General features: G+C 42.1%; 1 protein-coding gene across 2 annotated transcripts in view; it reads left to right on the top strand.

Moving 5' to 3' along the window:
* The window catches only part of aldh1l2 (aldehyde dehydrogenase 1 family, member L2), a 29,090-nt gene that overhangs the window by 1,448 nt on the left and 12,566 nt on the right, over positions 1–15,076 (top strand). For both annotated transcript variants that reach the window (XM_084702048.1, XM_084702049.1), the window contains 7 exons: positions 279–423; positions 1,575–1,809; positions 2,892–3,057; positions 3,357–3,458; positions 3,949–4,038; positions 7,811–7,945; positions 8,126–8,251. In XM_084702048.1, the coding sequence (XP_084558174.1) occupies positions 279–423; positions 1,575–1,809; positions 2,892–3,057; positions 3,357–3,458; positions 3,949–4,038; positions 7,811–7,945; positions 8,126–8,251 (999 nt within the window). The remainder of the gene's footprint in view (positions 1–278; positions 424–1,574; positions 1,810–2,891; positions 3,058–3,356; positions 3,459–3,948; positions 4,039–7,810; positions 7,946–8,125; positions 8,252–15,076) is intronic.

The following is a 15,076-nucleotide window of genomic DNA, read 5'->3' as shown; positions in this document are numbered from 1 at the left end:
TCTTAGTAAACTTCAGGAGGCCCCCTTGTTCTTGCCAGGGAGTGTGGTAGTTGGTTAACGATAACAAACGGGCGTCCGACAGGAACGAGTCGTAGAAAGTTTTATAACAGACAATGTCTATAAATAAACAGTAGGTGGAAGAATAGCTGGTGTGATATGTTAATCAATTCAATCACATTTCTAATGTGCTATTAAGCACAATATGTCTAACATAAATCAAAGCTAATTGTTTCTCGTTTCTAGTAATGTTGTTCCATATTTTCTCTATTCTATTACAGCATTATTACCAAAATAAGCTGAAACTCGCCCTCATTGGCCAGAGCCTGTTTGGTCAGGAAGTGTATACCAACCTTCGGAAACAGGGTCACAAAGTGGTAGGTGTGTTTACTGTGCCGGACAAGGATGGCAAGGCAGACCCTCTGGGTGAGTGACGTGGAGATTTGTCTACCATTCCGTTATCTCTCTCTGCGTGTCAGTCTCTTTATGTGACCCTCTTTCTCTGGATGTCTGCATCTAGTGACAATGAAAGAGTCTACCCTCCCTCCAGCTTTGGAACCTTTATCGAGGAACTACAACCCTTGTCAATTATCAGTGCAGGCAGGCACTGTCTTTTTCGAACCCTTTCTCTCTCTTTCAGTTTCGGTCTCCTCTGTCTCTCTTTCTCTCTCCCTCCCTTTCTCTCCCTCTCTCTCACACTCTGAGTTGGCCGAGTCTGTGTACATGATTACTCCCAGTCACCTCCTCCAGTGAGCCGTGATAGCAGCCTTGCTGTGCCTGAGGAGTGGAGGAGTCCCCCTGGGTCGTGGGGTTGTGCTTGGGGATGGGGGGTGAGGGGATGAGGTACCGTAGATGCATGTTGACTCTGCATTGGGCCAACTGCCAAAAGGCCTTTTTGGATTGTTAGACCCCTAAACAATGTTAGGGGGGGATAGTGGGACCATTGTTGGGTAGAGAGAGAGATTTCTGGACCTAAACTGGTTGGCCTTTGGGAAGCATGTGGGATTTTTTTTCATACATGTGAATTATGACAAAGTCATATGGACAAAGTCATAACAAAACAGTTTTTTTTATCGTTATCAGTATTTTAGTAGTTTTGGATTAACACAACCTGAAATGACTGTTAAATTATTATTTTTTTTGCTTGGCTTAAATAGCAGCAAGGCTAGCAAAGAGGTATACACTTATGACCAGTCAGAAAACAGAGGCCTACCCACAAAGCATGGCCTACTAGGTCTGGTCTACCATGCTTTACTGCAACTAAGAGGCCTGCACACACCCACACAGACAGACAGACAGGCTGGCTATGCCCCATCCCTTCTGTGTGTGTGTGTGTGTTAATTTGTGAAGAGCAGGTGGGGCCCATGTGTGGTTGTTATGTGACCCTCATGGGTCGTGTGACACTACCCACTGTCCAGGGACTGGGAGAGCAGGCCCCTCACCTCTTTCCCAAAACACGCACACCAGTTTTGTCACAGATACACATATATTGCACACACATTACCACTGCAAAGACAGTATACCCTGTAGTAAATCCTGTAGGACGTTATCTAATGGATTGCGTCCCCCCCCTTCAGCGGTGGCAGCAGAGAAGGACGGGACTCCAGTCTTCAAGTTCCCGCGGTGGCGCCTCAAGGGCAAGCCCATCACCGAGGTGGTGGAGGCCTACAAGGCGGTGGGGGCCGAGCTCAACGTCATGCCCTTCTGCTCGCAGTTCATCCCCATGAACGTCATCGACCACCCCACCCACGGCTCCATCATCTATCACCCCTCCATCCTGCCGCTGCACCGCGGCGCCTCCGCCATCAACTGGTTAGAGAGGGAGAAGGTGGGGGGATGGGTGGGTGGGGTGCTGCTGAAAGTAAAGGGTGTGTGAGACGGGTTGCGACACAGAATGAAAAAGATAAAGGAGTATGTGCGAGAGAGAGAGGGTTCGGTACTGTTAGGGACTGTGTAGATTCCGAGATGTGTTCATGGAGAGTGCTCAAATTAAGGATCAGCAAGAAGCTGGTATTGTACAATACGTGCAGGTGTTTGTGTCTGTGTGGTCTGCCACAGGGTCAGGGATCAACACACTCAGTAGGGTGGGACATTGCACACATGCCTAACACTATGGGCACAACGGGTAGACAGAATATGAGTGAGTCCAGACTATCTTAGCACATGTGCATACATCATGCGTGCATGTGTTTGCTTCTGGGATAAACATGTGTACATAGAAGCTAACTGGTTTGGCATGAGTTTGAACCGGTTCTTTGTGCACTGGAATTTAGTACTAACTGTTCGCTTTCTGTGACAGTAAATGTCAGTTCCTTCCAAAACGACAATTTATATCCCTGTGTTTTCTGTCTGTGTATGCGACGGTTTTCTCTCTAAGTATTGTAACTACAGCTAGTTTACTCATCTGCAAATTGAACAAAGGGGGTCCTTCAGCATTAACTTCAAGAGAAATCACCACATTTCTCCAACACACCTGATTCTGAATGGTCTCTACCAGGCTTCTTGTGAGCCCCATAACGACCTATTCACTTTAATCAGGTGTGTTGGAAAAGGGAAACATTTAAAACATGCAAGACAGGGGGTCCCTGAGGACCAAGATTGAAAACCACTGCCTTAAGTGATTTGTGCAAATGACCGATAAAAGACGGAAGTTCATACATACGAAGTAACAATAGCAGAGCCCTCCAGAGTTGTTTTTGTTGTTGTATCTCCTAGGTAAAGGAAAAGTTTCAAACCAAAAATAAATTCAACAATATTCATATAAAATATCCTTATATTTGTTTTAATTTGATCCTCTCTGTGGCTGATGTTGTGTCTGAACCAGTTATTTGTGTGTTTTATCCTCTCTGTGGCTGATGTTGTGTCTGAACCAGTTCTGTGTGTGTTTTACCCAGGACCCTGATCCATGGTGATAAAAAAGCCGGCTTCTCCATCTTCTGGGCGGATGACGGTCTGGACACGGGGCCCATACTGCTCCAGAGGGATTGTGTGGTGGAGCCCAATGACACCGTGGACACCCTCTACAACCGCTTTCTCTTCCCAGAGGGCATTAAGTCCATGGTGAACACTGCAACACACACAAACCTGCACACATCGTTCAGTTTTTCACTATTTTTCTCACTATACTACAGGTCCACCAGGGAAGAAACAGATACATCCATCCTTTCCGTCCATCTTATCCATCCATCTATCCATCCATCTCATCCAATCTCTTTCTGTCTGTCCATAATCTGATTGACTTTCTCTGTTTACGCTTTTTGTCTCTCTCTTTCTATTCATGTCTTAGTGAAAGATGCAGCCCACATCATTGTTGAACACTTTTTGAAACCATGACTGTTCAACGGTGTGTGTGTATGTAGGTCGAGTCCGTCCAGCTCATCGCTGACGGGAAAGCTTCTCGTATCCCCCAGTCTGAGGAAGGAGCTAGCTACGAGGGCATCCAGAAGAAATCCAACTCCAAAGTGAGAGCACACACACACAGGGTGCCACACATATTCATACCACAACCAGCAATTATTTTTGTTTTCCCAAATAAAACAGAAATTGCTTTGCTTATTGCGATGCTTATTCCTTTTATATATTTATTCATTTAACAAATGCTGAGAACTGCTATATAATTAAATTTTATTTATGATATACTATCCGAGGAGTGTAATTCATTTTACAGTCCTGAAGAGCCGTTTCTAGAGACTGAGTGAGGGGTGGAGGTGCCAGAGGAGGGGGGGAGGTCAGGTGTGTGCAAGTTAGGAGTTGGCGAAGGGGCGTAGCAGTCACCAGATACTGGCTGTGATGTTACACAACATTCTTGCGGAGACGGTGCAGGGTTATTTTTAAGGTTGCCCCTGTCCATGTGTTTTCCACGCAACTTGCCAGCCAGCTGTTTGGCTTTCGTCTGCTTTCTAGTCTATGAAAGAAAGTGTTAAACCAGTTGAGACCCTTCCTCTTCCCCAGGTCAACCTATCTCAGCCAGCAGAAGTCATCCACAACTGGATTCGTGGCCACGACAAAGTTCCCGGGGCGTGGACGGTCATTGATGGTCAGGTGTGCGTGGTCCCTGACAAACACACACAGCACATACATTTACATTACATTTAGTCATTTAGCAGACGCTCTTATCCTGAGCGACTTACAGTAAGTACAGGGACATTCCCCCCGAGGCAAGTAGGGTGAAGTGCCTTACCCAAGGACACAACGTCATTTTGCACGGCCGGTAATCAAACCAGCAGCCTTCTGATTACTAGCCCGATTCCCTAACTGCTCCCTAACTGCTCAGCCACCTGACTCCCCAAGCCAACACAGCCATCTCATTCGCAAAACTCCTCAAAATACATCTGTTCTGGACTGCCTTTAACTTTTGACCTAACATATCGTTCTCAGTGTATTTGTTTGTGATCTGTACCATGATAATAGATTTATTTTTAACCTCCACTGTTTATAAGATGTTCTTGAGCATTTTGAAAGGCGTCCCCCAAATGAAATGTGACACGGTCCAGTCAAAAGGGTAATTTATCAGTTTTTTTACAGATTGTGAAAGTGCAGATAGGAAGTTTCAAATTATGTGTCATACACTGAAATCAGAAAATAGTTGAAGATGCACATATCTGAATGTTGGTTTACTTGGAAAGCTCTAGCCCACATAATCGGCTTCAAAGATTTGAGACCTTTTCACGCCTTCAGAGAGGTGTGGTCGTTTTGTGTTAAAGGGGTCATAGAATAATTTTGGGGGTATTTCACACTGTTCCATAAGGTCCTTAAGGTCCGATACTTACGATACTTTTCGATGCTAAAATAACAAAACACCGACGATGCCTATTTTTTTGAAGCACCGTGAGCGCCGATGCCAGATGTTATCATCGGTGCTGCGCCTCTTATGGAACTGATGGAGGCAGTATTCAGGAGTGTTCCAGTCGACGTTTACATTCAGAAAACCAAGATGGCAACTGCAGCTGCAGCAATCGCCCCACCTCGACTTGTTGACAAAAGGCACAAAACGTCGTGTTTGGAAATACTTTGCGTTTCAGGCAGATGACCGTGGCGTTATAATTGATCCGCAGAAGCCATTATGCAAAAGATGCTACCGTGGTCTTCAGACCAAGGGAGGTAATACTTCCAATTTAGCTAAGCACCAGAAAGACCGTCATCCGGATTTGTTTAAAGAATTCAAGGTGAGTTCTGATTCATATTAACAACATCCCAAGAATGCATTTTTTCAGTTTTTTTTTTATCTGTCATACTGAAATACACGTTATATGATGTTTGAGATGGTGGGCACGTGTGTTACAATGTTATGTACGTAGTTTAGGTTAGCTATGCTGTAGTGTTAACGGCCTATAGCCTACCTTGGTTAGAAGGAGAGAAAGAGAGCATGTATCTTGCAAGCATCATGTCAAAACTAGCAAAATGCACTGAATGTCCTAATTTAATATAGTTACAAATGAGTATGCAATTGGTTTTAACAATGCCATAGACTCAATGTAGCTTAAAAGACGATTTGCGAGTGACAGAATTTTGCCGTGACCACAACCAACATTGATTTATTTTGTATTTAATACGTCCTTTAAGAAGCATTAGCCTTTAGGGGTAAAGATTTTTTAAATTGTGATTAATCTAGATGAATTCACGTCGAAACATGAGATTAATTAGTTTTTTTATTTTTATCATTTGACAGCCCTGATTTGTGTCTTAACGTTTTAAAATATAAAAAATACATATATAAAAAAAAATATATATATATATATTTTAAAAAAATATATTTTAATAAAGAAGTCAAATTAAATCAAATGTATTTGTATAGCCATTTTAACACGCAAGCATGTCACAGAGGGCTTCACATACGCCCATAGAATTGCCCCTCAACCAACCTAAACCCTCAAGGAAGAAGTTCATGTTTCAAGTACATGTAATCTTAGAAAATCCTTTTTTTTACCGTGGTATCGAAATTTGCATTGAGAATCGTGTTATTTTACTGGTATTGGCACCAACTACTGAATTTTTGGTATCGTGACACCCCTAGTCTCTGAAGAGGGTATGTAACATTGGTTGGGCTGAAAATGGCCCGGGTGGTGGTGATGATCATACAGTCAGAACAGCACCTCTTTTCAGCAACAGCAGCTTAACAAATCCTGCTTTATATTGCCCAAGTTTTTCAAAACTATCTTTGGTGAAATGGTTTGAGCAAATTAATAATTGGGTGTCGACCTTCACTGGGATCTTCTCATAGACAAACATCAGCCATTCCCATTGAGTGTTAGGTTCTTTGGGAAGACTATGAAAAGTGTAAGCGTTCCCTGTAAAGCCTGGAACACTGCATTTACGACCGAGGTCCATTTTCAATATCCTTGAAAACTTCCCAATTTTCTTCTTTGTAATTACCGTGGAAGTACACAGAGCAGTGCACAGCTTAACTAGTGTCTGAGATCTAAATTTTGGGACGTGACAAAGGTACAGACCAGAGCCAAAAAAGCTGGAGCTAGCTTTTGGAAAACCGACCGTTTCACAGCGGCAGTTTAAAATTGTGAGATTTGCAGAGGTGTCAATGGACTTTGAGGCTCACGGTATGTCCATTTTACCCACGAACTGTCATTATTCAACTATGACAACATAAACTCGGTTTTGCATTCTGTGACCCCTTTAATCTTTAGAAGCGTTGAGCTCCGAGCACAGTGAAGAAAAAGAAAACAATATTTGCACTCAATCCTAGATATGTGTTTTATCACCAAGTATTTTTGCACTGACTATATTGCACTGTACCTGGCCCGATTATGGTTCAAGTTATGTGTTAATTTGTTGGTGCAAATCACATCTTCTGAAAACAGCCTTAAAGATGTAGCCTGTTTATTTCCATTACCAGGTCAAACAAAGAAAAAATAGATGCCTAGATTAGCCTACTCATTCTATTAAGTCGGTGGATGTAGGGTAAAACAGACGTGTAACAAAAATGTATGGCAAACACGCAGAAGGCACGCTTGAAAGTTGACACAACTAATTGTGAAACATTATATTTAAGGGTACTTGACTTGAGACCAAATCTGTTGATTCACTACTTTATTAGGAGGGGGGATGGGATCGTACTTTGTACAGACAAACACAGGCTGTGTCTACTACCGCGCACTTGTGCACTTCGAGCACTGACTTTCAGTGTTAGGGCGCTTCACTCACAAAACCAGCAGAATTCAGTGCACTGAAAGTACCCGGATGGCGCACTGCAAACGGTCCAAAAAAACAATGTACAACGATGGACACTACTCGCCCTAAACGGGCGCCATCTTGGCTACGTAGCGGAAGAGCCATTTCGGCAGCTTTTTTCACTTGGGGTGGAGAAGCGCGTTCATTTTGGCAGGTTTCGCGGGTGTCGCGAGCAGATTTGCGTCCGTCACTTCCGTCAAGTGTTTAATGTAAGTGTTCCATTTCAAACAGCACTTATTAGCGACGAAGTGCACTGAATATGTAAGTGCACTGTTTTGCAATGTATTTCGTAAAGTGTGCGGTAGTAGACACAGCCATAGCCTACATACGGCTGGACCGTGATGCTAATCAACTCACATCACGCATGACGGAAGCTTAGGTAAACAAGAACCAATTATGAGTATTTAGTGATCCTAAACACGTCGTTTATTATATTGAGTGGCTTCTTCAACACTTTTGTAATATGTAAGAAAATGAAAACGTTTTCGGCTTCTAGCGGACAATAAGGGATGCCAACAACATCCCCCTTTTGACTGGACCGTGTCACAAATGTATTATTATTAAAACTGCTCCGTGGCACCTAATTACATGTCAGTCTAACTTGTGCTCTGCGGTTTTCTGTTGTCAGACAGTAACCCTGTATGGGTCCTCCATGTTGGCCGGGTCAATACCGTTGGGCCAGCCCCTGGACATGGAGGGTGCGGTCCAGCCTGGTCTGGTCACCAAGAACGGACTGGTTGTGTTCGGATCTGACGGCAAAGCAGTAAGTCCCACATGCGCGGACAGCACAAACTGGTTTCCTTTCTCTGAGACAGTTTGGAGCCCGTACATTTGTTTTCTCTATTACTTCTCACTTTTGTCCATCCTCATCCCTCTCCCTCTTTTAATTCTCTCTCTTTATCTCTTTCTCTCTTTAACTCTCTCTTTCCCTCATCCTCCACAGATCCTGGTGAAGAGCCTCCAGTTTGAGGATGGAAAGATGATCCCAGCCTCCAAGTACTTCTCCTCTGGGGAGAGCACAAGCGTGGATCTGACTGACGATGAGAAGAAGATGGCAGAGGAGATCAGGGTACAGTAGGGTGCCCGCCAAAATGTCCCGACGAATGGTGATGCTGACCCACTAGTGCCAAGTCCAAAACAGCTCTGTCATTTAGGCTGTCTAGTGCACAGTGCCCGTCAGTGGCGTAACAAAGACTTGGCGGGCCCAAGTGCAGATCTCACCAACGGGCCCCTTAACCGACCTATCGTCAGGTGAAATTATTTAGTGTTGATCTTAACGAGGCGCATGGAAATGTACTCATTATCAGTGTTGCGTCTGAACACGTTCATGAACTCGCTCATAATTTTAGTGAACGTGAACTGAACGTAGCCTACTGTATTACTGCCTGATGAACGATCCTGTGCAGTGGACACATTCATTCTGGTGTCTGTGAATGGCACATTCACTATTTTTAATTTCGTTTAATAAGGTGCCAGATTTCTAGAGACTTCCAGGCTAAAACACACTGTTAACAGCCTTGTGTCCAGGGTTACCCAACCTGTCAATCGCTGCGTGTGCTTTCTTTCTTTCTTCTACTGTCTATGCATGGCAAGTGTGAGAACGCCGAATTGCGTAGAGGCAGAGAGCGGTATTGCAGACGGCAGCCACATATTGAAAAAAAGAACTGAACTAACCTAGTTAATTATTTGGAGCTTTGAACTTAGTTCAACATTTTGAATTATGAACTGAACTAGTTCATGTAGAAAGTGAACTTTCCCAACACTGCTTATTACAATACACATTGTGAATTGATTGGTGAATGTTTGATTTTATTTTTGTTAGCTAGATATGCTAGCTTAACGTTTAGCCTATCTAGCTTGAGCTATTTTCCAACAACATCCTGCACATTGTTTTCAATATCTAACCTGGCTGCTGCCTTATACGTGCATTTAATGACGTTTAATAGCCATGTCTAAATGCATTCAATAGGCTATACCAGACAGTAAACGCTAGCCTACCCTGGTGGCTGAGTTTCACTCATTGCTGTTGGGCTGGGGGTCAGACGTATCGTCCTCTTGAACACCTCGCCACAAATCCAAATGAAGATAATTTTGCCAGCTTTGCCACCCTTTCATCCTGCTCTTTGCGTTCGTGCCGCTTCCTAGCAGCCACTTTAGTGTTTTTGAATGAAGGGCATGGGGTAGCCTACTTACTGCAATTACTCAACACGCAACGCAAAGCAACAGGATGGCAAACGATCACAACATGTGGGTGGCCTATAGAATCATTGACAACATATTACCCAGACAATATTACTTAATAAAAACAATATTTGTTTCATTCAGCAAAAGGCAAATTAGTCAAAATGATTTTTTTCCTGTTGTAAATTTTTTTCATTTTATTGGGCAGGTGAGAATAACTGACACCATAATTGAATTTTTTTTGCGAATTGATTGGACAAGATCATATGTTAACCTTTCTGTGATTAACGCGGAGCGAGGGGCCCGGTCAGTTCTTCAGGTAGAGTTCTCACTTGAGATTGAGGACGGGCCTCCTTTCGCCACGGGCCCTAGTGCAGCTGCACTCCCTGCACTCCCTATAGTTACGCCACTGGTGCCCGTGATGTAGTCGTGAGGAATTTAATGAGACTTTATTTATATAACACATTTCATACAAGAATTGCAGCTCAAGGTGCTTTACATCAAATAAATAAAAACAATAATACAAGTAAATATAGCTGCAAGCAGCAATGTGGTGGCCAAGCAGGTCAGATGACCCAGAAGAAACTTTCGACATCTAGTGACTGCGGTTTACCTGGCTTCTTTTGCAGTGGCTTATAGTCTTGCTAAACAGAGAATCAGAGATATGACAAGCTTGTCAGCTTTGGCTGGATTTGAGCCTCTGATGTTGACGTTGCCAGGACACCAATTTATCCAAGTGAGCTATTCTCAGTGCTGGAAAACAGATTTCAGTGACTACGTAAATATATAAGGAATTTGTTGTCAGATTTGTCCCAAGTTTAAACAGCTGTAATTCAGTCCTATTTTGATATGTCAATGTGATTGTGGTTTGAAGATAATCTGTGTTAAAGTTGGTGAATATTTGATACATTTTGTAGGAGTAGGACAAAAACTTTTATTAATTCATTCAAAATGGCGGCATCAATTGGTCTGGTATCACAAGTTAACATGTCACACACGGGATCGCCCCCCTAGAGGTTAGAGGACACATATCTATAAAGCACAATAAATCTGACTCTTCTTGAGTATAGATCCCCTGAGATTGAAACATTATCTTTACCATTATGATTATACTGTTAGACAGCTACTGGGGCATACCTGGCTTCACTAAACAGATATAACAAGTATCATGACATGCTTGATGGCTGTGGCTTCGAACATACGACCTTGCACTTCAACGGAGCCCGTGTTATCCCAGTAAGCCATTTTCAGCGCTGGGAATTGCTGTGTACAGTTACAGTATACAAAAAGAAAGCCGTTTCTCCTGTGGCACGCATGGTCAGATTTGGCCCAAGTTTAAACAGCTGTAATTCAGTCCTATTTTGACATGTCAAGGTGATTGTGGTCTGAAGATAATCTGTGCCAAATCTGGTGAATATTGGATACATTGTGTTGGAGTAAGGAAAAAACGTTTGATTAATTCATTCAAAATGGCGGCCTCATCAATGCATCTGGTAGCACGCATTAAAATGCGCCAGACATGGGATCTCCTAAGATATCACAAGACTTAGGAATCACTGAAATACGACAAACAAATCAACAGTTATTGGTCAAAACATAATTTTGCCAATTGTAGCACCCCCTAGAGGTCAAATGACCCTACCTTTTTCGGACATCTTAATAACAAGGTCATGAATCCATAAACTAAGATTGGAGTCAATGCATGAAAGTTTTGCTAAGATATAACCTCACTTCCCTTTTCCCGGATCAGTTGCTGAATTTGATTGGCTCGGGCTGTAACTAATAAACGGTTGCGAAAATCAAAGCTCCAAGGGATAACTTTTGTGAGGCTTGGTCTGTGGCAATGTTGAAGAAGATTTGTCAAGAATAGTAGGAGTAGCGAAGAAAAAACGCTTTTCCTTAACATTCAAAATGGCAGAGAATCTATATGACTGGGCATGACGTCATAGAGTGCGTTGAACTTGTCTTAATCCAGGGAATCCAATGATACCTCATTTTGGAAAATACGTCATATGGTTCAAAGGTAACGCGTGTAAACATTCAACTTTGACCCATTGGTGGCGCTAGATGGTTGGAATGGGAGACATGAAACTTGGTGAAATTGATGAGGGTACTGGTCTCAAACAGTGTGCCAAATTTCACAACTTCTGACCATGTGGTTCTAGGGGCTGCCATAGACTCCCATGGCAGATGTGTAATAACTAGAGAGGGTACAATTTCTGGGGAAATTGTAGGGTGTACTTGCTTGCGTCGGATGCAGGTGGGTCCGTTTTCCCTTCTAGTGATATTTTCAAGCATTTAGCCTACTCATATTGCATAATTCATTAAGAACACCCTTTGAAACAAGGAACACCCTTTAAAAAAAGCCACTGTAACAATGTTGTCACTGGCAGTATTTCAGATGGAATTGCGATTCAAATAGTACCGCCCAGAAAATTAGCTTGCGCGCTCGCATTAACCATAAGTCCCTAACTAGCATCACATCAGGCACAGAATGTGCACGCATAGCAGGGCGCTCTCTGTGGTGGCGTAAACGGGACCGGTTCTGGTGGGCGGTCTGGATCAAAGTCCAAGGCCTATTTTTAGTCCCAGTCCGTCCCTGCCGTTTTATCAATAAGCAGACCTGCCAACCTGGACGCAATTTGTGTAGCGGATACGCATTTTGACTTCAAAGTACGCTGGTACTTGTATTGGCTGTCAATCTTGATGGAAGACTAAGACAAGTTAAGTTACAGCATGTCCACCATCTCTTGTGGGGGTTATGCATTAAGCCATTTGTGGTGCCCTTACCACATTGTGCCTCATATACGGTAAATGTTAGACCCAGTGACAGGCTGGCATTAAATGGCTTGCATAATACTTAGTAAGGAGACTCATGGCTTAAGTTACGTTTCTCCAGCTCTCCCCAGGTTGGCAAAAAGTGGCGCAAAGCGAAGGGGTATTGTTTCGACCTGAAGGGGCTTATGCACAAATATGCTGACCCGCTGGATGTCTTCGCAATCGCCAATTCGCAACACTCGTTGACAACTCTGTTGTTGCTGCCGCAATTGTCAATGGATGCTGATGGGGCTCTCATGTAGCAAACAAATCAAAGTTTTTACAGCAACCTACATTAAAATCTCACCACCTGGCTGTCTTCACAATGGTCATATCGTCATAACACTTCCCTCTTTCTGTTTTTTCGTGTAAAATTGAACTATAAAATTAGCTACGAAAATACTACTATGACGCTTTCTAGTATGGCTGCCGCCTAAAAGACTAGGCGGTCTCACGGGCGACCTGCACTCGCTCAAATTACAAAGACTTTCACGACCTAAATCAAACATCCGAGATTGCAGTACCACTCGAAATCGCTTTCTCAACAGAGCCAAATGGTTGGGATATTTTGGGGGTGGTATTTTTCACTCGTAATCCAAGCTCCAATTTCCATACTAGAACGTCTCTATCACGTTGTATCCATGCGGTGTTGGTAACATGTGTTGACGTGGTGACGTAGCTAGCACAGATTACCCTTCGTCGACTAAAGGCACTTTGACGCCACAAAAACGTTGTAACCTCCTAAACTGTACAACGGAACGTAAATCCCAATACAAGCAACTCAATCGCTACCAAGATGAAACTTTTGACACCTTGGTTGTCTATGTAGTCCAAATATTGACAAAGTTTTAGGGGTGGAAAAATAAATAAATAACTAGAAAAGGCTGTTCCTGCGAAACAGCAGTGAGAATGCTGAAAACCTGAATGGGGATAGCTGACCATGCTAAAAAAGCTGAAAATAGTGAAAAAAATTTAGAAAGTTATAAGCTGAATGTCTTGTGAACATTTTAAAGGTTGAATGGTGTCTATCTGAAAGTATGCTGAAGTAGTTACGTTTGAAAGAGGAAGCTTTTTTAATGATTTGAAAGGATTTACCATTACTTTTAAAGGGAGAATAATTTGCACAAAAACCTTAACATTTTTTTTAGTATAAAAGGGAGAAATACCAAAACACAGCACACATCTCCTGAAGGAGCTGAACGTTTGTTTTATTATATATAAAAAAAATGTATTGCTGAAAATACAGAAATGAGAAAATACCAGCAAGCTGAAAGCTGAAATGAATTTCAAAAATGTGTGAATCACACAAAAGAGGCAGTGTGGAAGCTGAACTGCATGATCTAACAAAGCTAAGAGCTAAAATAGCCTACAATGAGGGAGAAGCTGAAAGCTCAACTGTTAAACAGAGAAGAAGTAGGCTAGCTAGTCAGAACAAGAATATTATCGTTTTAACAGCTGAAAATATAGTTGAGATAGTAATAGCAGTAGCAGATGTAGCCTAACATTGAGTGCATTTACTTGGCTTTCTTAGTTGGATTCAAACATACAGCAGTAGGGCTGATACAAGAAGACATGGCGACACTTTGTTGCAGAAGGATGATGGTGCAAGTTTTGTCCGTGAAGCATACAACGATTAATAAAAAAGAATCATGTAGACGTGTTTATTGAGTAATCGCATAACTAATTACACATGCAAACGGAGTAATTGTATTATTGGCATGAACCGACAATTGCTAATAATCGGGTTTGATGAATGATGAACTTTATTGGTTCGTCGAGAATAACAGAAATTTGCCTAGCATCCATACCTCAAATAAGTTAAACTACACGCAAAACTACACGTCCAATCCCCCAAAAAACTGATATTTTCCGAGACCCAAGACTCTGCCGAAACCATTGATATCCTTTGTGTCTTTGCGGTCAGAAATACAACTCTTTTTGCAGTTTCCAAAACGTTACCCAATTCTGCTTTCATGGTGCGTGTCTGTTTGGTTATGGAGGACCAAACCTGCCATATTAAAAAATGAATGAATAAATAAATGTCCACATCCATGCATTTAGACATAAATAAATGAATACATGTACTAATTAATGCACAATTGTCAATCAATATTACCTTATAATTTACATGTATTTATGTATTTATTTGTGTATTCATTTATTTATTCATTTATTTATTCATTCATGTATTCATTCATGTATTCATTCATTTATTAATTCATGTGTTCATTCATTCATTCCTGTATTTCTTCTTCTCAATATGTTAATGAGATGTGTCAATCAAAATAGGTAGGCGGTATTTGACACACCATTGGCTAATCGTTTTCCACGCTTTGTATTCGATTATGTAGCCTTACATCCATCCTTGCTGTCATGGACAACATAGCCTACATGGACAGGCTGGCCGACCTTGTTGAAAACAAATATTTAATTCACAATATATGATATTTGGATAAACAAACATGTTATAAAGATTTTACTACGTTAGTTGTGGGCTATCACTTAACACCCAACTTCACTACGCTGACCGGCCAACCATGTGTTGACCCCGATAAAAACGTAAACATTTTAAAATAAAAAATCCTGATTGTTGATTGTCAAACCAACATATTTGTCCTGTGTGTAAGAGCGAGATAGACAATCTGGCATATAGCCCCCAATCAAGCAGAAGAGAAATTTGTGAAGATTGACGACACAAAGTTAATCATCGAAGATGAAAAGTATCTTAGTCCTAAATGGAGTTGTATGCCCCATAGCACATATTTTACAAAGACTACGGCAACAAAAGCCAAACGTTGCCACGTTATGTTGGGAATGGGATGCCGTTGCGACGGTTATTGTTGGAGCAACAAGTTGCCTAAATAGCCTGTAGCCTATGCCATGTTTATGTACATGT

This window comes from Hypomesus nipponensis, chromosome 7 (assembly GCF_054491055.1).
Source record: "Hypomesus nipponensis isolate SF chromosome 7, ASM5449105v1, whole genome shotgun sequence".
Classification (NCBI taxonomy): Eukaryota; Metazoa; Chordata; class Actinopteri; order Osmeriformes; family Osmeridae; genus Hypomesus; species Hypomesus nipponensis.
This window is presented reverse-complemented; position numbering and strand designations above follow the sequence as displayed.